At 41.7% G+C, this 27,399-nt stretch overlaps 1 protein-coding gene across 3 annotated transcripts in view; it reads left to right on the forward strand.

The window, feature by feature from the left end:
* The window catches only part of Fancd2 (FA complementation group D2), a 65,785-nt gene that overhangs the window by 11,221 nt on the left and 27,165 nt on the right, over positions 1–27,399 (forward strand). For all 3 annotated transcript variants that reach the window (XM_042680139.1, XM_042680141.1, XM_042680142.1), the window contains 19 exons: positions 749–839; positions 2,253–2,357; positions 3,214–3,314; positions 3,971–4,079; positions 4,367–4,402; positions 6,229–6,372; positions 10,100–10,234; positions 12,128–12,259; positions 15,327–15,437; positions 16,482–16,591; positions 17,027–17,081; positions 18,165–18,284; positions 19,824–19,897; positions 20,194–20,337; positions 20,853–20,953; positions 21,324–21,439; positions 22,945–23,053; positions 26,196–26,303; positions 26,499–26,611. In XM_042680139.1, the coding sequence (XP_042536073.1) occupies positions 749–839; positions 2,253–2,357; positions 3,214–3,314; positions 3,971–4,079; positions 4,367–4,402; positions 6,229–6,372; positions 10,100–10,234; positions 12,128–12,259; positions 15,327–15,437; positions 16,482–16,591; positions 17,027–17,081; positions 18,165–18,284; positions 19,824–19,897; positions 20,194–20,337; positions 20,853–20,953; positions 21,324–21,439; positions 22,945–23,053; positions 26,196–26,303; positions 26,499–26,611 (2,014 nt within the window). The remainder of the gene's footprint in view (positions 1–748; positions 840–2,252; positions 2,358–3,213; positions 3,315–3,970; positions 4,080–4,366; positions 4,403–6,228; positions 6,373–10,099; positions 10,235–12,127; positions 12,260–15,326; positions 15,438–16,481; positions 16,592–17,026; positions 17,082–18,164; positions 18,285–19,823; positions 19,898–20,193; positions 20,338–20,852; positions 20,954–21,323; positions 21,440–22,944; positions 23,054–26,195; positions 26,304–26,498; positions 26,612–27,399) is intronic.

Here is a 27,399-nt window from a genome sequence, read left to right on the forward strand (position 1 = left end):
GGTAGCTGTAATTACAGGCATAAGCCACTGGCATCTAGCATGCAAATAATTTTTAATTAAAATATTATATACAGTAATGAAGTAGGAGATAAACAGTTCATTTTATGTATCTGTAGATTCCATTTTTACACCCAACCTATTACAGATCAAAGATAGCTAGTGGGTCACGCTTGTCATCTTAGTGACTTAGGAGGCTGAGATCTAAGGACTACGATTCTAAGCCAGCCTGGGTAAGAAAGTCTATGAGTCTTTTATCTCCAGTTAAATATCAGAAAACCAGAAGTAGAGCTGTGGCTCAAAGTGGTAGAGTGCTGGCCTTGAGCAAAATTGCTCAGAGATGGTGTGCAGGCCCTGAGTTCAAGCCCCATGACTGACAAAAAAAATTTCATCCATAACATGTACAGACATTTCTTGTCCCTCCCTAAATTGTAAAGTATAATAAGTATTTGTACAGTGTTTATATTGTATTAAGTATTATAAATATTCTAGAGGTGGTTTGAAGTATTCTAGAGGAAGTGCAAGGTCATGCTGGGTTTGTAGGTCATATTCAAATAACTACACCATTGTATATGGTGGACTTGTATATCTGAAGATTTTGGTATCCATGGGACCTGGAACCTAGTCTGCTACATATATTAAGAGATAACTATGCATCTCTCTTCCCACACCAGTGAGTAGTCTTTTCAAGTCATTATTTGTCTTTTGTGTGTAAACCGTTAGACAGTTTTTCTTTTTCTACTGTTCACAGTGGCCTGCTGATGGAGAACACTACTCCACTTACTGTCCCAATCCTGGATGTTCTCTCCAGCCTCCGACTTGACACAAATTTTCTGTCTAAGGTAGGAGACTCTGCTTTCCAGAAATGGCACACACCTTTCTGACCTTTTGGAACCAGTCAATGTTAACTGGCCATCAATTGGGAATAGTGAAAACAGCTTTTTGAAGTATAGTCAGTGTTCAGTGAATCTCATTATTTTTTTTGTCCCAGTCTTTGGGCTTGAACTTAGAGCCTGAGCAATGTCCTTGAGCTTCTTTTTTTGTTGGTTATGGGGCTTTAACTCAGGGCTTGGGCACTGTCCCTGAGCTCTTTTGCTTAACACTAGTGCTCTCCACTTCTGGTTTTTTGGTGGTTAATTGGAGATGAGAGTCTCATAGACTTTGTTACCTGGGCTGGCTTTAAACCACGTTCCTCAGATCTCAGCCTTCTGAGTAGCTAGGATTATAAGCATGAGGCGCCAGTACCTTGCTTGTCCCTGAGCTTTTGTGATCAAGATGAAATCTACTACTTTGAGATATAGCTCCGTTTTTGGCTTTTTAGCAGTTAATAAGAATCTCACAGATTTTCCTGCCTGGGCTGGCTTTGTACCACAATCCTCAGATCTCAGCCTCCTGAGTAGCTAGTATTACAGATGAGTACCAGTGCCTGGCTTTCAATGAATCTCAGTATGTGCTATATTATAATGGATTCACTGTTTGAGAGTGTGTGTGTGTGTGTGTGTGTGTGTGTGTGTGTGTGTGTGTGTGTGTGTGTGTGTGTGTGTGTGTGTGTGTGTGTGTGCGCGCGCGCGCTTGCATACATGTAAAAATTTATTCTGAGACTGGAACTCAACATCCTGCTCTTGCTTGGCTTTTTCACTCATAGCAGGGCTTTATACAACTTGAGCCACATCTCAGTTCCAGCTTTTGCTGGTTATTTGGACATAAGAATCTCTTGGATTTGTCTGCTTGGGCTGGCTTTGTTTTTTTTTTTTGTCGGGCGTGGGGCTTGAACTCTGGGCTTGGGCACTGTCCCTCAGCTTTTCAGCTCAAGGCGAGTACTCTACCACTTGAGCCACAGTGCCACTTCTGGTTTTCTACTGGTTTATTGGAGATAAGAGTCTCATGGACTTTCCTGCCAGGGCTGGCTTTGAACTGTGATCCTCAGACCTCAACCTCCTGAGTAGCTAGGATTACAGGCGTGAGCCACCAACGCCCAGCTCAATGCTTCGGCTGGCTTTGAACCATGATTCTCAGATCTCATCTTTCTGAGTAGATGGAAATAGAGGCGTGAGCCACTTACATTTGGCCAATTTTTCTTATTTTAACTAACAAGTCATGCTGGTTAAAGTAATGACATGAAAAGGTTTTCTTTTTCTTCCTCACCCTATCTATCCCCTCAAGTTACCTGGTTCCATTTTTACATATGTACATTGAATATTATGAATGTGTTCACTTTCCATTGAAAGAAGTTCTTTGTGTTTTTTTATGTTTAGATACGGCGGTTAGTGATGGGTAAACTGTCATCTCTCAGACTGGATGATTTACCTGTGATAATGAAGTTTATTCTTCATTCTGCAACAGCCACCAATGCACTTGAGGTATTCTATTATTTCCCACCAAATCTATATAAAGAAATATACTGGGGCTGGGAAGGTGGCTCAGTAGTAGAGTACTTGCCTTGCATGCATGAGGCCTTGGGTTCAATTCCTCAACACCACATAAGCAGAAAAAGCTGGAAGTGGTGCTGTGGCTCAAGTGGTAGAGGGCTAGCCTTGAGCTGAAGAGCTGAGGGACAGTGCCCAGATCTAGAGTTCAGGCCCCATGACTGACAAAAAAAAAAAAAATCAGGATAAATTACTAGTCTAAATTGTTCTTCTCTGCCCCCAGACTAATTGATAATGTTGATTGTTGCAGACACATTGAGGAAAGGACTGGAGCCACTAGTCAGATTATTCTTTTAAACAGATTATTCTTTTAAGCTGCTTCAGTTGTATTTACTAATTTTTTTTTTTTTTTTTTTTGTCGGTCATCGGGCTTGAACTCTGGGCTGAGGTGCTGTCCCTGTGCTCTTCAGCTCAAGGCGAGCGCTTGACTGCTTGAGCCACAGCGCCACTTTCGGTTTTCTAGTGGTTTATTGGAGATAAGAGTCTCATGGTCTTTCCTGCCCGGGCTGGCTTTGAACCATGATCCTCAGATCTCAGCCCCCTGAGTAGCTAGGATTACAGGCGTGAGCCACCAGCGCGTAGCTTGTATTTACTATTTTTGTGTATTAGTGTCTAAGGAAATCTGGGATTCTGGGATGACATACTCTATTTGGCGTTAACTTGTCTTATTAACCTGCTCTCAAAATTCTCAGCCTGGCATTAAAATTTTTTTCTTCCTCAGTCTTTCAGGAGTTACTATGGTTCTGTTGGGAGAGTTTGCACGACACATGACTAATACTTCGTTTTGTAGGTAATTACTGAACTTCGGAAGAAGTTTGACCTACACCACTTTATGTTGCCGTCACAGTTTCTTGCCTCCCAAAACAAGTTGAAAAGTAAAGGAGGAGCAAGGTACAGTTTTTTGACAGTTGCCATCCTTTTTCCTGCATAGACAAATGTTTTCTGATGTGGGTCCTAAAGTCAGGATCGTTAGTGCTTACTACTCAGAACTACGAATGCTAGCAGTAATTATTACATTCACGTACAGTACTGTGCTAATCTTTATGGTGTGTCTCAGACTTGAATGCATGTACTTGGGCTCCTACTTGGCTTTTGGTTTATGGCTGACACTATCACTTATCACTTGAGTCATGCCGCCAGTTCCGATGTCTAGTCTATGTAAAGCCTTATTAGTCAGAATAATCCTAGATAGACTACAAGTTTTGGTGTCCTTCGTGTGTGTGTTTGTGTGTATGTGGGTGTGTGTGTTTGTGTGTGTGTGTCTGTGTGTGTGTGTGTGTGTGTGTTCCGATCCTGGGGATTATACTACAGGCCTTGCTCTACTTCCAACTTTTTGATAGTTCGTTGGAGGTAAGAGTTTCCTGGATGTTTTGCCTCCTGGGTAGTAGGATTACACACATGACCCACCAGCCTCCAGCTGCAACATGTTAATTATTGGACATGTGATGTTGAGGTTTACTCCAGGGTATGTGGCTACTAAGCAGGAACCCAGATCTTAAAAGTTTTTCTCTGGTAAGGGAAAGATACAATTTTCCTTCAATTTGTAGTTCTTCAGGAAGCCAAGAAAGCACCAGTAAAGACTGTATCGTTCTTCTCTTTGATGTAATAAAGTCAGCAGTTAGATATGACAAAACCATTTCAGAAGCCTGGATTAAGGTGAGTAAGATCTTTGGAACTTGAGTATCATGGGGAAAATGAATGTCAATTATTGTCAGTTGTGTAAGTCCTGAAGCTTGAACTCATTGCCTGGGTGCTGTCCCTGAGCTTTTTTGCTCAAAGCTAGTGCTCTACCTCTTGAGTCACAACTCCTAAAAATCATTCAAATATAAGGGCCAGATGATTGATAGGTAAATGTGGACTCTCAGATAAGAAAACAGAGCATGCAGAGTTAGGCATGTTCCACTGATGTTTGGTAATATTATTGTCACCCTTGTTTTTTTTAGGCAATTGAAAGCATTGCCTCAGTAGCTGAACACAAGGTAATTACAGTCTTGTACTATGAATTTAAAATATTATAGCCAAAGTAGTGACATTGTGTAGTGACACGACAGTCATCCTTCAGTACTTTCCATAGCTGCTCTACTAAATATTGGCTGGGAAGATGATCTAAAGGGTAACTTTCCAAATAACCTGTTCTTTTAATTAATTTTAGTAGTTAAATGAGCCTCCAATATTTAGAAGTAGGAAAATCCCAGGCCCATCATCCCTACATGGTCTATGGCAGGTTCCTGTGTCTGTCTGCCCTTCCTTCCATCTGGCAGGTAGTATTGTCTAGATAAGAACATTCTGTGTGTCACTGCAGTTTCTCCCTGGAGGCCTGTATGTTCTGTATTATCAATGAAATGCTACTAGAAAACCTTCCCCCCCCACCCCCCCACCCCGTACATGGGGTTTTGAACTTATGGCCTTCCACTTGTTTGGCTGACATGCTTACCATTTGAGTCAATGCCTCTAACCCTTATTGTGTTCTTATGATAAATCTGAAGCGATCCAGAATTATTCCTATAATATCACTTTTATATTTCCAGTACTTTTCTTTCTCTTCCTCCTCCCCCTCCTCTTCCTCTTCTTCTTCCTCTTCTTTTTTGTCAGTCATGGGGCTTGAACTCTGGGCCTGGGCGCTATTCCTGAGCTCTTTAGCTCAAGGTGAGCACTCTACCGCTTGAGCCACAATGCCACTTCCACTTTTCTGGTGGTTACTTGAAGATAAGAATCTCACAGACTTTACTGCCTGGGCTGGCTTTGAACCTCTATCCTCAGATCTTAGACTCGTGAGTAGCTAGGATTACAGGCGTGAGCCACTGGCACCCAGCAGTGCTTTCTTCTTTTAATAAATTAATTTGTGTGTGTGTAGTAGTAGGTACTGGAACTTGACTTCTAGGTCTTGCAGTTTAGCTCAATTTTTTTAGTTCATAGCTAGCACTGTACCACTGAAGCTACATTTCCACATCTGGATTTCTGGTTAATTGGAGATGAGTCTCAAGAATTTCTGTAGCCCGGTGCTGCTGGCTCACACCTATAATCCTTGCTTCTCAGGATGCTAAAATCTGAAGATCAACGTTCACAACCAGCCTAGCCTAGAAAATCTGTGAGACTCTTATCTCTAGTTAACCACTAAAAGCCACAAGTAGAGCTGTGGCTCAAGTGTGGTGCCCAGGCTCAGAGTTCAAGCCCTAAGGTTGTCACATACAAGAAAAAATGTTTTCTTGTTGGATTTGAACCTTGATTCTCAGATTTCAGCCTCTTGATTAACTGGGTATGAGCCACAGGTATGAGCCACTTCCAATTAAAAAAAATATTTTATTATAAAGGTGATGTACAGAGAGGTTACAGTAACATAAGTTTGGTAAAGAGTACATTTCCTTTTGGACGTTGTTACCCCTTCCCTCCTTTTTCCTAGTTTTTCCCTCCCACAAGTTGTATAGTTGATTTTCAACATAGTGTCTAGTGAGTACCAGTGTTGTTTTTGTTTACCCCTTGTCCCTCTATTTCTGTGCTTTTCCTTACCCTCCCAAAGGCATATAAAGAAACAAGACCAAAAGAAAACAAAAACATCAACAAAGGAAAAAACCCCATTTCCATTTCCTGGAGTTCATTTACAGGGTTTTCTTAAGAGATACTGTGGGTAATAATTGTGGCACCTAATTTCTCTGAAAAAAAATTTCTGGGTCTTGTAACTATATATGTATTCTATATATGTACTCTGGGAGTATTTGAAACAAATGATTTCATCCCTCTGTTTTATGGGAGAAAGTTGAGAGTTACTATTGGGTTACTAAACTGTTACTGTTGCCTATTGATGTAGATTTTTGATATGGCGATGCTTCTGGTCATCTACAGCACCAGCACCCACACAAAGAAGTACATAGAGAGGGTGCTTAGAAGCAAGATTCGATTAGGCCACATTGAAAAGCATCTGCTAGAGAATACATTCTGTGTTCATGACATGGTAAGTGTCAGAGAATCAGGCAAGCTTACTTGAGAAAAACATAGAAAGATCATCTTAACCTTTCCAGACCTTTACTAAGTTTTGACCTTTGTTGGAGTTCAAAGCCTGTTTCAAGATAATTACAATTATTACAGTATTACATAGCTTGACTGATTTATTATGATGTTAGTAAATAAACCTAAGATTTTATTTACTTATTTATTTATTGTCAGTCGTGGGACTTGAATTCTGGGCCTGTGCTCTGTCCCTGAGCTCTTCATCTCAAGGCGAGTGCTCTACCACTTGAGCCACAGTGCCACTTCTGGTTTTCTGCTGGTTTATTGGAAATAAGAATCTTACAGGCTTTTCTGCCTGGGCTGGCTTTGAACCATGATCCTCAGATCTCAGCCTCATGAGTCACTAGGATCACAGGCGTGAACCACCAGTGTCCAGCTGATTTTTTTTTTTTTTTTTGTCATTCGTGGGTCTTGAACTCTGAGCCTGGGCGCTGTCCCTCAGCTCTTCAGCTCAAAGCTAGCGCTCTATTCACTTGAGCTACAACACCACTTCCGGGTTTTATTGGTGGTTATTTGGAGATTAGAGTCTCATGGACTTTCCTGCCCAGGCTGGCTTTGAACCTCCATCCTCAGATCTTAGCCTCCTGAATAGCTAGAATTACAGGTGTGAGCCACTGGCACCCGGCTGATTTTTATTTTTTTCTGCAGAAAGTTCATGAAATTTCTTGCATTGAACTTAATTTTACTCAAATTCCAACTTACATTTAGGTCTTTCTCCATAGTGTATAAGTTGATTCCCACCCCCCCGAAGGTAGACTAAATCGCTATGCAAAATTTCATCTCGTTTTTTCAAAGTTTAATTTTTCCCTGGTCATTTTAGTACTCTCTATGAAGCTTTTAACCTTGACAAATTGGCCTCTTGGATCTTGTTCTAAGAGGTTTCCAAAGTCCTGACATATGCTGATTACTGTGGTTCATACCTGTAGTGCCAGCACTTAGAAGGCTGAGGCAGGAAGATTTTAAGTTTGAGGCCAGTCTTGGGCTGTATGGTGAGAGTCTGTTTGTCTCACTTCGAAAAATAGCTCCTGAAAACCCTGAGGGAGGACAACATGAAAGAAACATAAAATGAAGCTATAAAACACACCTGTATGGCCATTCAATATTGTGAACAATAGAGGTCGATCCTTCTCAGAATGTAAGCCAACCCAAGATCATATATGCTGGGAATGGTGTTTTGCCAACTGGAAATTTAGAAGTTCACTGTGATGAGCTTAGTGGGCTGGCAATTTGGACCTTGGCTTAGGAGCTGAAGAGTATATACTCGGGAGTGCTCTACCACTTGAGCCATGCCTTCAGCCATCCTTTCTTTAGCAATTTTTCAAATAGGGTCTGACATTTATGTCTGGGTTGGCCTAGACAGCAATTCTACTTATACTTTCCATGGAGCTGAGATGACAGATGGGCACTGCCACCCAGCTATTAGTTGAGATAGGGTCTTGCTAACTTTTTGCCCAGTCTGGCCTTGAACTATGATCCACTAGATGTCTACTGCTGAGTAACTGAGCCATACACCTGTCATTTTGGTTGTTGTTCCATTGGTGGTATTGGATAGAACTGAGGGTCACAGGTTTACTAGGCCAATGCTTTTCCCACTTGAATCACGTCCCAGTTGCTTGTATAATTTTTTTAATACAGTCTGATTTTGCCTGAGCTGGTCTAGACTATGACTGTCTTATTTTGCTTCCCATGAAATTGGGATGAGAGGTTCATACCACCATGCCCAACTTACTGGTTGAGATGAGCTCTTTCCAACTTTTTGCCAAGGTTGGCTTGCAGCTTTGAGTCTGCTGATATCTGCCTCCTGAGTAGCTAGGATTATAGGTATGAATCAGTATTCTCAGCTTGCGGTTTCTCTCTTTCTCTCCCACTCTCTGTCTCTCCCTGTCTCTCTGCCTCTCTCTATTTTTTAAATTATGTCAGTTTTGTATTCAGGTTTCATACTTGCTAGGCTGGTCCGTCCTGTTTCTCACCTACTCGTTTCCGAATGAGAGTTCACTTCCCTCTTAGCTCATTCCTGAGCTGTGATCCACCTGCTTCCGGTTTCCCATCATCGATGGATCTCAGGTGTCTTACTGCTGCCTTCAGCTTTACTCCATGGAGACAGTCTCTCAGACTTTTTCTGCCTTGGCTGGCCTGGAACCTCTGTCTTTTCAATTTCAGTCTCCACATAGCTAGGGATGATGAGGCCACACTACTGCACCCAGGTACAGGTTGTGTAGACTTCTCATGAGTCTTTCTGCCCTGGCTGGCCTCAAACCGAGATCCTTTCATTCTCAGCCCACCATGCCTCCAGGCTTTTTCTTTTTTCCTTCTGGCTAGTTGGAGATAAAGTAAAAGTATTTTCTGCTCAGATTGGCTTTGAATAGTGATCCTCAAATTTCAGATTACTGTGTAGGTATGATTATAGACTTGAGCTACTGACACCTGGCCGAATTAACCTTTCCTTTGTTTTTTGGTGCCAGTCCTGAGGCTTGAACTCAAGGCCTGAAGGTACTGTCCCTGAGCTCTTTTCCTCAAGGCTAGCACTCTTACCACTTGAACCTCAGCTCCACTTCTGGCTTTTTTAGTAGTTAATTGGAGATAAGAATCTTTTTGAACTTCTTGCCTAGACTGGCTTCAAACCACAATCCTCAGACCCCAGTCTCTTGAATAGCTCCGACAAGAGGCATGAACCAGCAGTGCCCAGCTCTTATTAACCTTTTTTTTTTTTTTTTTTTATTGTAAAGCTACTATACAGAGGGTTACAGTTACATGAGTGAGGTTATGAGTACACTTCCTCTTGAACATTGTTACCCCCTCCATTGTTTTCCCCCTACCATCCCCTCCCTCCCTCCCTTCCCCGAAGTTCTTTTTTTTTTTTTTTTTTTTTGATTGTGATTAAATGATTACATAATTTCAAAGTCACAAGTTCATTCTAACTTCCCTGGAGCAAATTGTCTACCACAGTCTGTAATATATAACAGTGTTCACATGTTATATACCATATTTGTGATCAGCAGCATGAGGATATTTAGTAGTGGTTCAACCAGATGAGCGGGAGTTCTTTGTTTCTTAAGTCCTGTTAGTTTTGTCGTATCACCTAACCTTTTGGATTTAGCATCCACTTATGAGGGAGACCATGTACCGTTTGTCTCTTCGTTCTTGGCTTACCTCGCTCAACATGATTCCTTCTAGCTCCATCCATTTCCCTGCAAATGCCATTATTTTGTCATTTCTAATGGCTGCATAATATTCCATTGTGTATAGATACCACAATTTTTGGATCCATTCATCTGTGGTGGGGCACCTAGGTTGTTTCCATATCCTAGCTATTGCGAACAGTGCTGCAATAAACATGGAGGTGCACGTGTCCTTGTATATTGGTTCCTGTTGTTCAGGGTAGATGTCTTATTAACCTTTTAAAACAGTTTTTATGTGTCTGTGACATTTATCCTGACAAAACATTTACACCTGTGAAGAATTATCTTGGCTAAAGTAAGAATTAAAGTTCCTTAAGAGAAAATAACAGTTGGGGCTGAGGACAGGCTGTGCGGTGGAGCACTTGCCTAGCATGCATGAAGAAAATTCAGAAAGAGAGTTGGGGGGAAAAACTTAGCATTCCAAAGGACGTTACTATGTGTTTTTTCTTTTATAACTGTTTTTCCACATTTCTTTCCTCTCTTCCCTTCCAGGTTCTTAAGGATATTTGTCCATCCATTCTGTCATTGGCTCAGAGTTTGTTTCACTCACAAGACCCAAGTATAATTTCATTTGGCAGTCTCCTGTATACATATGCTTTTAGATTTTTTGACACTTACTGCCAGCAGGTATGTTGACATGTTTATCTGCATAAGGAAGGAATAAGGAAATGAAAAAATAAAGAAATATATTTCCAAGTGAGTTGCATGTGCTCAGGTGGTTATTTTGTGTCAGTTGGAAGATATTGAAGGGGAAAGAACTTTGAGTCTTGAAACTTAGTTCTGTCCCAGTTTTGAAGTGAGGAAATTGATCCGAAGAAGCAAATTTTGTGTTGTGTTCAGAACTCTAACATTGTCTATGGTTGTCCCATAGTTTTTACAGCATAGGAAAGGCAATTAACTTATCTGTAAATAATAAACTTCCAATTGATCCTAGAATTGTTCCCTAAAGAAATGACCAGTGGATTCTGGCCCATGTAATTGTAACCCCTCTGTACAGTATTTTCACAATTAAAAAAAAAAATTAAAAAAAAAAAGAGAAATGACCAGTGGAAAATAAATCAGTGAGAAATCCTTGAGGCCTAACTCAATGTCCACAAACAGAAGACACAAAATTTAATATCAAATACACAGAGAGGGAAGGCTATACCTGAGGAAAGCAGATAAGAACCAATGTCTTGCCGGTGCCAGTGGCTCACACCCGTAATCCTAGCTACTCAAGAGGCTGAGATCTGAGGTTCACGGTTCAAAGCCAGCCCAGGCAGGAAAGTCTATGAGACTCTTATCTCCAATAAAGCACTAGAAAACTGGAAGTGGCGCTGTAGCTCAAGTGGTAGAGGGCTCGCCTTGAGCTGAAGAGTGCAGGGACAGCGCCCCAGCCCAGAGTTCAAGCCCCATGACAGACAAAAAAAAAAGAGCCGGGCGCTGGTGGCTCACGCCTGTAATCCTAGCTACTCAGGAGGCTGAGATCTGAGGATCGAGGTTCAAAGCCAGCCCGGGCAGGAGAGACCGTGAGACTCCTATCTCCAATAAACCACCAGAAAACCGGAAGTGGCGCTGTAGCTCAAGTGGTAGAGGGCTCGCCTTGAGCTGAAGAGCTGAGGGACAGCGCCCAGGCCCAGAGTTCAAGCCCCACGACCGACCAAAAAAAAAAAAAAAGAAAGAAAATAAGCAAATAATTTTCTTATGTTGCTAGGAATTGAATCTAGGGGCTTGCACATGTAAGACAAGGAATATACCTACCATTGCTGGTCCCCTTTAAAGTTGTTTTTTCTTTTTGGTGCTAGCCCTAAACCTTGAATTCAGGGGTTTGGCATAGTCTCTGAGCTTTGATGTTCAAAGCTAGCTTCCTACCACTTGACCTACAGCTCTACTTCCAGCTTTTTGGTGGTCTCATGATTTTCCTGCCCAGATTGCCTTTGAACCATGATCCTCAGATCTCAGCTTCCCGAGTAACTAGGATTACAGGCGTGGGTTACCTATACCTGTCCTCTGTAAAAGTTTTTAAAAGTTGAAAGGAAGAACATTGAAGAAACACACCTATGTTGAGAAAACTGTATGCCCCTGTTGGAATAGCAGAATCAAGGAAGAGCTAATGGCATTTGAGACATTTTAGCTCCTCTTAATGTCTTAGAGACACTGTCCCACCAGTGTTTCTTGGAAACATGGAGGTCTAACCTGTACTATTTATAGAAAACCTATGAAACTGTAGTGCAGTCTTTTCAAGAAACCAAAAGATTTAGTACAGTCAAAGCCTACAGTAATTTAGCCCATTTTGAAAAATGAGAGGAAGACTATGTCAAGGAACAAAACAAGGAGGGCTTAGATGGAGCTTATTAATTAGCTACTAATAAGTTATAAGGAGAACATAGAGACTGAATGGTAGTGTAGTTATATTGGTGCACTTACAAGCCTCCGAAAGCCAAGCTTATAATGAAATGCAGATAATGGATAAGATCAGGGAACTATGTTTTAAAGACATTAAACCTGTCAGAATAATCCTGCTAAGTTTTGCTTCTATAGGAAGTGGTGGGTGCCCTCGTGACCCACATCTGCAGCGGGAATGAAGCTGAAGTGGACGCTGCATTGGATGTCCTCCTCGAGTTGATAATCCTAAACCCATCTGCTATGAGGCTCAATGCTGTTTTTGTGAAGGTATCTACTGGCTGCACTGATACACATCGAACTATTTTTATTTGCTTCATGTATCTGAGCATTATCTGATATGTTAGTAAGTGGCAATGATATTTGATATTCTTTAGATACTTAGCACTGTTATGTTGTGAGAAAGTTTTTTGGTTTTTTTTTTGACAGTGGTGGGGCCTGAACTCAGCCTGGGTGCTGTCCCTCAGCTTTTCAGGTCAAGACTAGCGCTCTAAGCTAGGCGCTGGTAGCTCACGCCTGTAATCCTAGCTACTCAGGAGGCTGAGATCTGAGGATCACGGTTCAAAGCCAGCCCGGGCAGGAGAGACCGTGAGACTCCTATCTCCAATAAATCACCAGAAAATTGGAAGTGGCGCTGTAGCTCAAGTGGTAGAGCTCTCGCTTTGAGCTGAAGAGCTGAGGGACAGCGCCCAGGCCCAGAGTTCAAGCCCCATGACCGACAAAAAAAAAAAAAACAGCCTGGGCAGGAAAGTCTGTGAGACTCTTATCTCCAATAAACCAATCAAAAACTGGAAGTGATGCTGTGGCTCAAGTGGTAGAGCGCATGCCTTGAGCTGAAGATCACAGGGACAGTGCTCAAGCCGAGAGTTCAAGCCCACAACTGACACCCCCTCCCCCCCCCGCCCCCCCCCCCCAAAAAAAGACTAGGGCTCTACCACTTGAGCCACAGCACCACTTCCGAAAGTTGATTTTTTTCATTTTTTCTGTTTTTTGTTGTCGTTGTTGGTCGAGGGACCTGAAATCTGGGCCTGGGCGCTATCCCTCAGCTCTTCAGCTCAAGGCTAGCACTCTACCACTTGAGCCTCAGCGCCACTTCTGGCTTTTTCTGTTTATGTGGAATTGAACCCAGGGCTTCATGCATGCAAGGCAAGTACTCTACTACTGAGCCACCTTGCCAGTCCTGTGAGAAAGTTTGATAGGAAGTTGAATGATAGGCAAGAAACACTTAAAAATATGACACATGTATTTATTAATTAATTTAGCAAATACTCCTTTTTTTTTTTTTTTTTGCCAGTCTTGGGGCTTGAACTCAAGGCCTAGATGCTGTCTTTGAGCTATTTTGCTCAAGGTTAGTGCTCTACCACTTGAGCTCCACTTTCAGAGTTTTGCTGGTTAATTGGAGATAAAAATCTTGCAAGGGGCTGGGAAGGTGGCTCAGTGGTAGAGCACTTGCCTTGCATGCCTGAGGCCCTGAGTTCGATTCCTCAGCACCACATAAGCAGAAAAAAGCCGGAAGTGGCTCTGTGGCTCAAGTGGTAGAGCGCTAGCCTTGAGCTGAAGAGCTGAGGGACAGCGCCCAGGCCCAGAGTTCAAGCTCCACGACCGGACCCCAAAAAAAAAAATCTTGCAGAAGCTGGCACTGGTGGCTCATGCCTATAATCCTAGCTACCTCAGGAGGCTGAGATCTGAGGATCATGGTTCAAAGCCAGCCAGGACAGGAAAGTCCATGAGACTCTTTTTTTTTTTTAAGTTTTTTCTTGTGAAAATACAGTACAGAGAGGTTAATTACATGAGCAAGGTAATGAGTACATTTCTTATCAAGCAATGTTGCCTCCTCCTCTGTTTTTCCCCTACCATCCCTGCCCTCCCATCTACCCTCTCCCCGCTCCCCCCTCCCAATACTCTTATCTCCAATAAACCGCTCAGAAAACTAGAACTTGCACTGTGGCTCAAGTGATAGAGTGCTAGCCTTGAGCAAACGAAGCTCAGGGCCAGTACCCAGGCCCTGAGTTCAAGCCCCAGGTCTGGTAAAAAAAAAAAAAAAAAAAAAGTCTTGCGGACTTTCCTGCCAGGTCTGGCTTTGAACACAATCTCAGATCACAGCCTCCTGATAGCTAGGATTAGAGGCATAAGCCATATTTTTTTTTATAAGCCATATTTTTGTACCTAATTATGTTCCAGCCTTTGCTCTGAATGCTGTAGATATGAAGATCAGTCTTTGTTTTTGATGATAATAAGACACACAAACAAGTCACTAAAATACAGACTGAAGCCAGGCACTGGAGGCTCATGTCTGTAATTCTGGCTACTTAAGGAGGGTGAGATCTGAGCATCCCAGTTTGAAGCAAGCCAGGACAGAAAGACAGGAGGTGAATACCTACTAACCGGGTACTGTGGACTCACATCTGTAATTCCAGCTACTCAGGAGGCTGAGATCTGAGGATGGTGGTTCAAAGCCAGCCTAGGTAGGAAAATCTGTGAGACTCTTATCTCTAATTAACCATCAGAAAACCAGAAGTGGCACTGTGGCTCAAGTGGTAGAGTGCTTGCCTTGAGCTGAAGAGCTGAGGGATGGCACCCAGGCCCAGAGTTCAAGCTCCATGACCCCCACCCCCCCTCAAAAAAAAAAAAGAATACAGAGTACTAGTATGTGTACCAGAATAACTGTGCAAGCCCAGGATTGTGGTTCAGAATGCAGAGGACAAATGAGATTTCTTTTGTTTCTGGTGGTTCCTAGCTTGTGAGAAGAAGGATTTAGTCACAGTTGCCTTCTTAGCTTATTTCCAAAATGTCAAGCCTTTGGGTTCAGAGCACAACTTTTATAATCTAAGTTTTTATAACCTAAGCTTGGCTGAATGATTGTCTGATAAAGATTGTGTTAGACTTCTTATCAATGATTAATACCTTAGAGAACAAGTTGAAGGAGGAAAACTTTATTTTTGCTCTTGATCTCAGATGTTTCTGTCCGTGGTCAGCTGGCTCCATTACTTTGGGCCTGAGGTAAGGCAGAATACCACAGCAGGTGAAGTTGGCAGAGGCTGAGATAAAGGAAGGGGTAGTAGGGATATGACACCTGTTTGAAAAGCATGCTCCTAGTGACATCCTCCAGCTAGGTAGGCCTTACCTTCTTTCACCAGTGGCCAATAAAACCATCATATGATGTAAGAATCTGCGGATGTTGTCAGAGTTCTCAAGATGCATTCACTTTGCAAAAGCTTCTCTGCTGGCAGGCAGGCAGGCTACCATTCATATTGAAGCCATAATAAGGATTTTACTTTTATTTAAGGAGATTAATCATAACTACTAACTTCATTACCGGCATTCTGTTTTCTTACAGGGCATTTTAGATTATCTGGAGAATATCTCCCCTCGACAAATAAGAAAACTCTTCTATATTCTTAGCACACTGGCGTTCAGCAAACAGCATGAAACTAGCAGCCACATCCAGGTAATAGAGAATGTGTAGAGAAATAACCTTATCTTTTTTTTCCTTTTTAAAGTGGTGGTATTTGAATTTTGGATTCAGGAACTTGTTTTTGCTAGCTAAAGCACTTGAACCAAACCTCTAGTCCTTTTTGCTTTACCTATTTTTTGCATATGGTCTTGCATTTTCCCCTGGGGCTGTCCTCAGGCTAGAATCTTCCTATGCTTCCTGCGTAGCTAGGATCACAGGCTGAACCACCCCCTCTGGCTTGTTGGTTGAGATAGGTAGGGTCTTGTTAACTTCTTGTCCAGGCTGGCCTCAACTGTGATCATTTGATTTTCCATCTCCCGGGCTGGGAAGGTGGCTCAATGGTAGAGCTCTTGCCTTGCATGCATGAGGCCCTGGGTTTGATTCCTCAGCACCACATAAGAAAAAAGAAAAATGCTGGAAGTGGCGCTGTGACTCAAATAGTAGAGCGCCAGCCTTGAGCTGAAGAGCTGAGGGATAGCGCCCAGGCCCAGAGTTCACGCCCCACGACCGGACCCAAAAATAAATTAATAAATAAATAAAATGATTTTCCATCTCCCAGGCAGTTGGGATTACAGGTGTAAGCTCCTATACCCAGTTAAGACAGAATCTTTTAAGTCTCTTTATTTTATATTTGCTAGATAAAATTGTTCTAGTCTGTGTAGTGGTAGTAGTAGAAATAGAGGGCATAGTCATAACATCAATTTTTTTTTATTCTTACTACAAGTAAATACATATTGTGTACCAGACACTGAGATACTAGGTATATTAGATCTTCTTCCCTTAAGCCAGCTCAGCTGGGTGCTAATGACTCAGGTCTTTAATCCTCGCTACTTAGTAGGCTGAGACCTGAGAATCACTGTTCGAAGCCTGGAGACTCTTTATCTCCAATTAACTATCAAAAAAGGTAGGAGGGGGCCTATGATGATAGAACCTTTCTTAACATAATTTTTGTTGTTGGTTGTGGTGTTTGTGATTCCAACATGCATATATTTGCTGCCATTCCAACACTTCATCTTCTTTGTCCTTGTCTCATTGAAGGATGACTTGTACCTGGTGGTCCGGAAACAGCTTTCTAGCACTATATTCAAGTACAAGCTCATTGGGATCATTGGTGCAATCACCATGGCTGGAATCATGGAAGGAGACAAGTATGTTGACCTCTGACTGACGTCTGTGGCACTGGATCAATCAAGTTGCTGTCCTACAAAAATAAAATGTTACATAGTATAGACTTCTGTGTGTGTGCATGTGCATGTATATTCTGGGTATAGTGATGTATACCTCGAGTTCCTCTAGCAATCCAGAAGGCCCAGATGGGAGAATGACTTGAACCCAGGAGTTTGAGACAAGTTCAGATAACATAGTGGTACTCATAGAGAGAGAGAGAGAGAGAGAGAGAGAGAGAGAGAGAGAGCCATCCTTTGCTATATTCCATATTTTGTATGGACAAAATAAGTGCTCCCTATGCCTTCATGAATTTTATCTCACTCCTTTCTGAAGGAAAGCAGGATTCTTAAACTTATTGCCAGTTGTTGTAAAATATTACAAAAATGAAACTAAAACTTGTTGTTTTTTTTTTCTAGTAGTTCTTCTTCTACCCAAGGGAGAGCTGACCTGAGCAGTGACAAGTACACACAGGTGAGCCCATGTAATAGAGTTACATTTTATGTGAATGTAAACCTAAAGATTGCTTTTTGTCATTGCTGATTCAGCAGAAACAGTATTTTGCTTTCAAAAGTACCTTTGTGACTTCTTTATACTCATTTTCTAACATTGAAGATTTTCGGTTTCTGTTTTATTTATTTCTATATCTGTCTAATCTCTATAAGCTATATATTTTGAGCAAGAAAACTGAGCCATTGTGAAAGAATTGCAGGTTGAGCTGAGGCAGTGAGTTGGTGGTAGAATGCTTGTCTAGCATGCACAGCTTGATTGAATATAGGGAATAATAGTATAGTGGTAAGTTGGACGGAAAGCTCCTTTAGAGATAGAAAACAGGTCCTTGAATGTTGGGGTGATGTTTCCTTTTTTGTTGTTATTGTGAGTCTTGAACTCAGGGACTGGGCTTTGTCCCTGACCTTTTTCACTGGAGGCTAGCACCCTACCACTTTGAACCACAGCACCACTTCCAGTTTTCTGGTGGTTAATTGGAGATAAGAGTATCACCGACTTTCCTGCCGCAACTATCTTCAAACTGCAATCCTTAAATCTCAGCTTTCTAAGTAGTTAGGATTACAAGCATGAGTCAATGGAGCCTGGCTAGGGACAATTACTATTATTTTTTACTTTATTTTATTTTTTTATTGTTCATGGGGCTTGAACTCTGGGCCTGGGCGCTGTCTCTGAACTAGAGCTCTACCATTTGAGCCACAGCACTTTTTCTATGTATGTGATACTGAGGAATTGAACCTGGGGCTTCGTGTATGCTAGACAAGCACTGTACCACTAGGCCACATTCCCAGCCTAGGACAGTTATTTTTACTTCACTTTTGAAGCAGAGGTAGCTCTTAAAGGTTTCTTAGCATGGAAATGGTGCAATCAAAGTTTTTCTTTAGAAAAATTAATTTGACTGTATGTGTCTAATAAATTTGTAAATGGCATGCGATTGGAAAGAAACAGGATATATGAGGCTCAGGAAAACCTCAGTGAGAGGTTTGCTGGCAAGATTGGAAAGGGAGTTTAGGAAGAGTTGTAGCTTGTTTTTCTCTTTGGCTGCTCCAGGTGACCTCCTTGCTGCAGTTAGTTCACTCCTGTACAGAACAGTCTCCTCGGGCCTCAGCACTTTACTATGATGAATTTGCCAACCTGATCCAGGAAGGAAAGCTAGCTCCAAAAACTTTGGTAAGACAAGAGTCACAGCTTCTTTTTCTTTAACAACTTCTTTTCTCTTTCTCTGCCCTCTTTCTGTTCCTCCTTTCTTCCCTTCCACTGAGATTTGAACTTAAGGACTTGTTCTTGCTAAGCAAGTGCTGTACTACTTGAGCCTATCGCCAGCACTTTTTGTTTTGTTTTGTTTTGAGCCAGTACTAGGCGCCTTACATTCTTTTTTTTTCCCTTTCTCTTTCTTTTTTTCTTTTGTCAGTCATGGAGCCTGGGTGCTGTCCCTGAGTTTTTTTGCTCAAGGCTACTGCTCTACCACTTGAGCTGCAGCTCCACTTCCAGTTTTCTGGTGGTTAATTGGAGAAAAGAGTCTCCCAGATTTTCCTGCTTGGGCTGGCTTTGAAGTGTGATCCTTAGTTCTTAGCCTCCTGAGAAGCTAGGATGACAGGTGTGAGCCACCAGCATCAGGCAGCAACCTTGTTTTTTTTTCTTTTTCTTTTTTGTCTGTCTTGGGGCTTGAACTGTGGGCCCTCAGCTCTTCAGCTCAAGGCAAGCACTCTATCACTTGAGCCACAGTGCCATTTCCGGTTTTCTGAGTGGTTAATTGAAGATAAGAGCCTCACGGACTTTCCTGCCTGGGCTAGCTTTGAACCACAATCCTTAGATCTGTTTCCTGAGTAGCTAGGATTATAGGCATGAGCCACTGGTGCCTGGCTGACCTTGCATTCTTGCTTGGCCTTTCTCTCAAAGCTGCTGTTCTACTACTTAAGCTATAACTCCACTTCTGGCTTTTTTTGCTGGCTAATTGGAAATAAGGGTCTCACTAGTCATTTCTGCTTGGTTGCCTTCAAATCTTAATCTTCAAATCTCAACATCCTGAGTAGCTAGGATTCAGACATAAGCCAGTCTGTTTCTTTTTTTTTTTGGGGGGGGGGGGGGTCCGGTCGTGGGGCCTGAACTCTGGGCCTGGGCATTGTCCCTCAGCTCTTCAGCTCAAGGCTAACGCTCTACCTCTTGAGACACAGCGCCACTCCATCTTTTTTCTTTTTGCTTATGTGGTGCTGAGGAATCGAACCCAGGGCCTCAGGCATGCAAGGCAAGTGCTCTACCACTGAGCCACCTTCCCAGCCCCAAGCCAGTCTGTTTCTTAAAGTAGTAAAGCATGAGAACTGCTTTACAATACATTCTTCTGGCTTCTCTTTTGCAGTGTGAGTTCCTGTAAGCTCTCACAGCTTATAAGGAAGTCTGTTCTTAGGCATCTCATATCAGAGAGTGCTCATGAGGTCTCCTTCCTGTAGTAACAATAATAGTAATAAATTGGAGGAGGCTGTAACTGATGATGGTGTTAGTAGAGTCCTTCCGTTTAACTACCCCCTATCCTATGCCAGACACTGAACAAGGTACTTGCCACCTGTTAACCTCTGTTCTACTTCACAGTGATGAGGTATGTATTCTTCTTCTGTGTAGCAGTGAACACTGAGGTTTGGAAAATTAACAGTAATTTACCTAGCTATGCTGGGCTACACTATCTTTGTATGTTTGTTTGCTTGCTTCCTTCAGGAATGGGCAGGCCAGAATATCTTTAATGATTTCCAGGATGCCTTTGTGGTGGACCTCTGTGTTGTTCCAAAAGGGTAAGTGCCATTTGGCTATACTGGAAAAGAAGTTACACTGATTTTGTTGGTAGCTGATCCCAGCTTAATGCTAACCTTGGCCTCAGTCAAGGTTCCCAATCCCACAGCTTTTTTACTTCTAACATTAAAACCACTGGTTCCTAGCTCTGGAGACAATCAAAGGTCCCCACATGTTCTTTCCTATTTCTAACTTCTCCCTGTAATAATTGGTTTGAAATTGATTTATTCTAGTGTTTTCTCCCATAGTCTTGCTTGCCCTTGAGCTGAGGCATAAAGAATCTGGGTTCTCTTCACAGTGACTTTCCATTTCCTGTGAAAGCCCTCTATGGACTGGAAGAATACAATACTCGTGATGGGATTGCAGTTAATCTCCTACCATTGCTGTCTTGGAAATTTGCAGAAGATAGTGGTCAGATGACTTCACAGGAACCAGGGCAAAAGTCAGTAGTTGTTTTTTGTTTTTGTTTTCCCTTTTTTCTTTTCTGAAGTTTCTGTGTGTTTTGAATGCTCACATTGTCTTTTCAACTTTTGGGGAACTTGAATAAAAAATGTTTCCCCTAAGATGATACTTGGAAGAAGTAGAGGAAAAGGGACAGTTGATATTTTTCTTAGATCTTAGGGCTAAGATTTGTGTTGTCTTCTGAAAGCTAGCAGATAGTGTGCAGGCTATTTCCTTTTCTGTTCTTTACCCCTAACTTTCCTCCTATGAACAACTTTTTCTGCCTCTCTCCCTCCCTCCACACCTTTACTTCACATATACTCCACATACCCTCTGCCTTCTTGCCATTTGAGTTATTATTGTTTCCTGAGAACTTATTATTTCTGGCCACTTATTCTTGGAAGTGAAGTATTTATTTGGGGCAAAACTGTTAGTTACAAGTTGGGCTCCCAGTAGACATAGATCATTTTGACTATAAAGTTTAGTTGTAGCAATGCATTGTTTTTCCCTTTTCAGATTGGTGTCTGCACTGTGCCTGGCTCCCTATTTCCGGTTACTGAGACTTTGTGTAGCAAGACAACATAATGGAAACCTGGAGGAGATTGATGGTCTTTTAGGTATATGAAGTCCTCAGCTCTTCTCTTCCTTGTGGACAAGGGCTGGGCCAGTTCATAGTGTATGTGAGAGGCAGTTCTTTAATGCCCTAAGGCAGTAGAATAGCACAGACAAAGTAGTATATGTATTAGCATCCTCTTATACTAATCACTCAGCTTTTCATTGCTTCCCAATAGTTCTCTCTGATTGTTATTCAGACTTCTTAATTATATTTGTTGATTGCTATATAATAAGAAAATATTTTTTGAGGTTAATCAAAGCTTGATCCATAAGTTCCAACTAAACACAGAGGAACATAGTTCCAGGGGGCAACTTCTAGCTTACTTTGGCTTGAACTAAGGAGAGCTGGAAACATTCGTTTTTCTCTCTTAGATTGTCCTCTATTTCTTACTGACTTGGAGCCCGGAGAGAGGCTAGAGTCCATGTCGGCTAAAGAACGTTCATTCATGTGTTCACTTATATTTTTTACACTCAACTGGTTCCGAGAGGTGAGCAGTTACTGTCCATAAAAGTTTACTTACTGTCCATAGTTTCTTTCAAAAGGATTTTCAGAGGACATTTGTGGCTGGAATAAGCTCCTTCAGTCATTACAGTTTATTACAAAATGGGGAAGGACAGACATTGTTCTTATTTTCAAGAATTTGAAGTACAGAGTTCAAAGTGCTTGAAAGTCATGAAACACCTATGATATACCCCATACTGGTTTATTTTCTCCATACTATTTAATTCATGTAACAACTCTATTCCCACTTTAAGAAATAAAGTCTCAGGTTAAGGCCAGCATGTCACAAAGGGTTGCTAAGAGGCAGAGTAGGACTTGTTTCCCTCAAGACAGTGCCCTCCAGATGTTCCACCTCGGTTCATGACTAGTGCAAGTAGATAGGGATTAAAGGTGATTTTCTAGGGGTGGGGTTATGGCGCAAGTGGTATGGTTGCCTACCTAGAAAGTGCACAGCCCTGAGTTCAATCTCCAGTACTGCCCTTGCCTCTTCCTCCACGCCCTCAAAAGAAAAGTTAGATTTTTTTTTCCACTTTGGTACAGGTTTTCCTTTATCTGTCACCTTGCTGAGAGAAATTCTACATTGTCAGTTGGCAATGTAAAAGTTTGCTATCACTATTGCAAAATACCCAAGACAATTACCTTATAAAGTGAAAGATTTATTTCAGCGTACAGTTTTGGAGTTTCCAGCCTGTGATCAGTGGGCATGTGTTAAGACTGAGCATGTAGAACCTGGGGTAGGGGAATTTTTTCTCTGGCAATGGCTTTTGGATATTTAAAACATCGTTTGGAGACTATACAAAACTATCAAAACTGGCTGGCAGATGTTGGGCAGCTAATGAGAAGCAAGTATCTACATCCTATCATGCACTAGATTTCCTGAGCCTTATAGGGCCTGTAAGAGCTAAGGCATTCCCACCCGATAATGGTAAAACAAAGCCGCTTGCTAGGAGGCAAAAGGTAAGAAGAAAGGGCTGATATGCTATAACTCCCTTCAAGGGCATACCACCCAATGACATAAAGACTCCTCTAAGGCCCCACCTCTGTTTTTTTTTTTTTCCCCAGTCTTGGGGCTTGAACTCTGGACCTGGGAGCTGTCCCTGGGTACCATTTTTTGCTCAAGGCTAGCATTCTACCACTTGAGCCACAGTGCCACTTCCATATTATTCTGTGATTAGTTGGAGGTGATAGTCTCATAGACTTTCTCTCCCAGACTAGTTTGAACCGAGATCCTCAGAGCTTAGCCTACTGAGTAACTAGGATTCCAGGTGTGAGCCAGTGCTACCTGGTAGGCCCCACCTCTTTACGGTCCCACCACCTCGCAGTAGCTAGGGATCAAGGCTTTATCATATGAGTGTTAAGAGGGCTTTTAAGATCTAAACTATAAAACTCACAAGTATGCTGCCAAGTGACCTTGTTCAGCTCTCAATGGGTCATGTAGTAAGGGTAGAATCTGAACATGTCAAAGTATAAACATATAATTTGTGCTTGTAGGTTATGAATGCCTTCTGCCTACAAACACCACCTGAGATTAAGGGGAAGCTACTCACTCGGTTAAAGGACATTGTAGGGCTGCAGGAAATCTTGGAAAAGTACTTGGCAGGTAAGGAGATCCTATCCTGAGAGCCCCAGTATGTCCATGTTAAGAGATAAAGTATTTAGCTGTGTGTGTGTGTGTGTGTGTGTGTGTGTGTGTGTGTGTGTGTGTGTGTGTGTGTGTGTGTGTGTGTGTGTGTGTGTGTGTGTGTGTGTGTGTGTGTGTGTGTGTGTGTGTGTGTGTGTGTGTGTGTGTGTGTGTGTGTGTGTGTGTGTGTGTGTGTGTGTGTGTGTGTGTGTCCCCATCCGTTCCTGTGTCTGTGTTTCCTGGGGCTTGAATTCAAGGCCTGGGCACCATCCTTGAACTTCTTTGTCTCAAGGCTAGTGCCCTACCACTTGAGCCACAGTGCCACTTCTGGCCTTTTCTGAGTAGTTTATTGGAGATAAGAATCTCAGGGACTTTTCTGCCTGGGCTGGCTTCTAACTTCGATCCTTAGATTTCAGCCTCCTGAGTAGCTAGGATTATAGACATGAGCCACCAATGCACACCAACACCAATCAGCTTTTAATTCTGGTTCAGTAGCAGTCTCCTACACCTCTGATTAAAAGAAAAGTTATAATATTTTAATAAAAGCTAAAATACATGTAAGTAATATGTATGTATGAAATTGTATGTGAATTTTGCTTCCATAAACTTGATGTGAGTTGTTGTATTCCTAATTGTAAGGAAGAGATCTTTATTCCTGCCATGAGAAAAAGTAAAAATCAAAGAACTTAAAATTCCAGTTTACCACAGAATGATTGATGACTTCAGTATTCTAACTCTGCATCTTGCTTCCTTATCAGGGGGCAAGTCTTCAGGACAAGGCTCTGAAAAAGTACTGCTTTGGGTGAAACAGCAATTGAGACAGGTCCTGTCCCTAGGAGGTGGGCAGCCACATACTTATTCATGAACATATTTACTATTTTGGACAGCAGCAGATTTGGTCCTTTACTGGATGCTCCCTTGTTACATCTCAGTAACCGTTTTTTTTTTTTTTAAATTGTTCCTGGGGCCTGAACTCAGGGACTGGGCATTGTCCCTGAGCTTTTTCACTCAAGGCTAGTGCTCTACCATTTTGAGCCACACTCCACTTCCTGTTTTCTGGTAGTTAATTGGAGATGAGTATCACGGTCTTTCTTGCCTGGCTGGTGTCAAACTGCAATCTTCAGATCTCAGCCTCTAGCCTCCTGAGTAGCAGGATTATAGGCGTGAGCCACCAGCACCTGGCTAATAGTTTCTTTTTGGATAGGGCCCAATTTATGTCATCTGAGTTCACAGAGAACTTGCTGAGAATAGAAATGTTGGATTAGAACATTTGAACTTTCTCTTAAATTTCATTATTTTTCTTTCTTGGAGTCTCAACAATAAATGAGATTGACTGACATGGTATATTTCAGCAATAGGAAATTCAAGTTTCATTTTAGGTCACAGCAAAAGCCAGGAGTCCCAAATGCCAAGGTCCTCAACTAGTTATATTATTATCTTAGATACAGGTAATTCTTTGAGGGTTAGAAGGAAATAAGAGATCTGATAGTAGAGCATGATATACTCCTGGATTATAACTTAAGCTTCTTCATATACGAGGCTTCTTTCTTATTCCCACATTGGTCTGGAACTTGGTTCAGAACATTTAAAAGCATTTCAAGATGAAGAATCTGCTGTCCTCAAGGTCCCTAATGTCTCAGCAATTATTTTTATTAATGTACATCATTGGACAAGGGGTTTTCATTGTAACATTTCTACATATACATACAATTGAATAAAAATATTTTTATCAGTCCTGGAGCTTGAACTCAGGGCCTGGGCACTGTCCCTGAGCTGCTTTTTGCTCAAGGCTAATGCTCTACCACTTGAGTGACAGCACCATTTCCGGCTTTTTCTGTTTATGTGGTACTGAGGAATCGAACCCAGGGCTTTATGCCTGGTAGGCAAGCACTCTATCACTAAGCCACATTCCCAGCCCTTGAATAAAATTTTTTTCAGCATTTTGTATATATGTAAGTATGTATGTATATGCGTGTGTGTGTGTATGTGTGTACCCGTGCCTATGTCTGTGCCTGTACTGAACTTAGGATCACTCACTTTTACTCAGTTTTTTCAATCATATGTGGCACTCCACCATTTGAACCCCACCTTCAGTTTTGGCCTTTTGATGGTTAATTGTATACCCAGATTGGCTTCAAACCACAATCCTCAGATCTCAGCCTCCTGAGTAGCTAGGATTATTAGATGCAAACCATTACCCTTTGCTTATTTTCTGTTAGGAGTAAATATTCACAATAGGAACAAAATGGATGTACACATTAAAAATTTTAGTTGCATTGAAATAGCATAACGAACTTCAATGAGATATTGCCCCAGTGGCTCATGCCTGTAATCATAGCTACTCAGGAGGCTGAGATCTGAGGATTAGGATTCAAAGTCAGCTCAGTCAGGAAAATCCAAGAAACTTTAGTCTCCAATTAACTAGCAAAGATCCAAAGGTAAAGGTACAGCTCAAGTGGTAGAATGCCACCTTTGAGGGAAGAAAAGCAAATGAGAGTGTGAGACCCTGAATCCAAACCCAAGTACTAGTATATGATATAAACTGGCTTGAAATCTGGGCCTGATAGGGTTCACCTACAATCCCAGTTATTCAGGAGGAAGACATACAATAACAGGATCACAGTTTAAAACTGACTCCAGCCGAAGTCAGGAGACTCTACATCAAAAATGAGATAATATGGTACTATGGCTCAATTATTTGAGGCCTTGAGTTCAGTCCTCTAGTACCATAAAATAAATTGAATGAATTAAATGGAGGAGGGAGAAAGAAAAGGAGTGGATGCTGGCTGATCTCCTGGAGAAAATATGGACCCTCAAGTCTTCATCTAAAATAATAATAAAACAATCTACTGTGGCTAATGTTAGTAAGTTTATTTTTAGTCCTTTTTCTATTTGATTGTTTTATGTCATTTATTTATTCATCAGCATTGGTTACAATAATATTCTTCTAATTTCTCTAGCTGTTTTGCTATGCATTATAGTGTCCAATAACTTGAGTGTATCTTCACATACAGTCACTGCTTCAGTTGGTAATTTTGGAGAACAGTTTCAGCCAGCTGGGTGATTGCATTCTAGGTTTGTGTGTTTGGTTAGTACCAAGCCTGCTTGCTCTCTATTTCAGTCACTCCAGACTATGTTCCTCCTCTTGCACATTTTGACTTGGAAACTTTAAATGGAATACCTCATAGCAGTTCTGCTTCAGCAAAAAACAGGAAAAAAACAAAGATAGGTGAGTATGTTCTTCTCCCTTTATCTCTGTCATTAATCAGATTATGTATCAAGGCATCAGTTTGTGTGCTTGAATCTTTTCTTTACCAGCTTACTATAATTTAGTTTTCAAGAACTTATTTCCTGAGGGCTGCAGTGTTTATCAAAACAGGATTATTAACTACTTGAGTCATTTTTCCCTTTTATGCAATACAAGGAGGAATAAAACGAAAAGCAGATGGCAGCAAAGTATTGTCCCCTGACAAACTTTCCAAGGAGGATAACACAGAATGTGACCCTGAGCTGTCTGGTAGAAGCCACCTAGACAAGGTATTGGAATGTGTGTGTGTCAAGGTGTGTGTCAAGGTGTGTGTCAAGGTATGTGAAGGCCAGTGAGGTCTACTGATTTCTTGCATTTTAGGAAGCAAATAATTAGGGAGCAGATAAACAGGTGGAATCTGCTAACAGCAAAGTTTGAAGGAGAGTCTCAGACTTGATCTCTGCCATATCATTGTTTTTTCTAATTACTCCTTTTTTTTTTTTGGGTCCAGTTGTGGGGCCTGAACTCTGGGTCTGGGCGCTGTTCCTCAGCTCTTTAGCTCAAGGCTAGCGCTCTACCACTTGAGCCACAGCGCCACTTCCGGCTTTTTTCTTTTTGCTTATGTATGCTGAGGAATCGAACCCAGGGCCTCATGCATGCAAGGCAAGGGCTCTACCACTAAGCCACCTTCCCAGCCCCTAATTACTCCTTTTTTATTTTCATTTATTTTACTTAATTGTTTTGTGTGTGGTATTAGAGATTGTATGCTAGGCAAGTACATTGCCACTTGAGCTTAAGTAGATACTCTACCACTAGAGTGTTTATTTATTGTGTTTTTGGGCTGGTGCTTGAGCTTGACTTCAGAGACTCATGATTTTACATTTTTTTCTCTACCACTTGAGCCACGCCTCTACTTCTTGGTTTTTGTTGGTTCATTGGAGATGAGTCTTCTGGATAAATTGAGATAACTTAAACTGCAGCTAGTTGTTGTCACCTATTCCTGAAATGATACCATTCACAAGATCTATTTCACATGTTTGTGAAACTTCCTAAACACTGCCTCTAATTCTGTTTTAGC

Source organism: Dipodomys spectabilis, unplaced genomic scaffold (genome assembly GCF_019054845.1).
Source record: "Dipodomys spectabilis isolate Male_0828 unplaced genomic scaffold, ASM1905484v1 ptg000054l, whole genome shotgun sequence".
NCBI classification, from domain to species: domain Eukaryota; kingdom Metazoa; phylum Chordata; class Mammalia; order Rodentia; family Heteromyidae; genus Dipodomys; species Dipodomys spectabilis.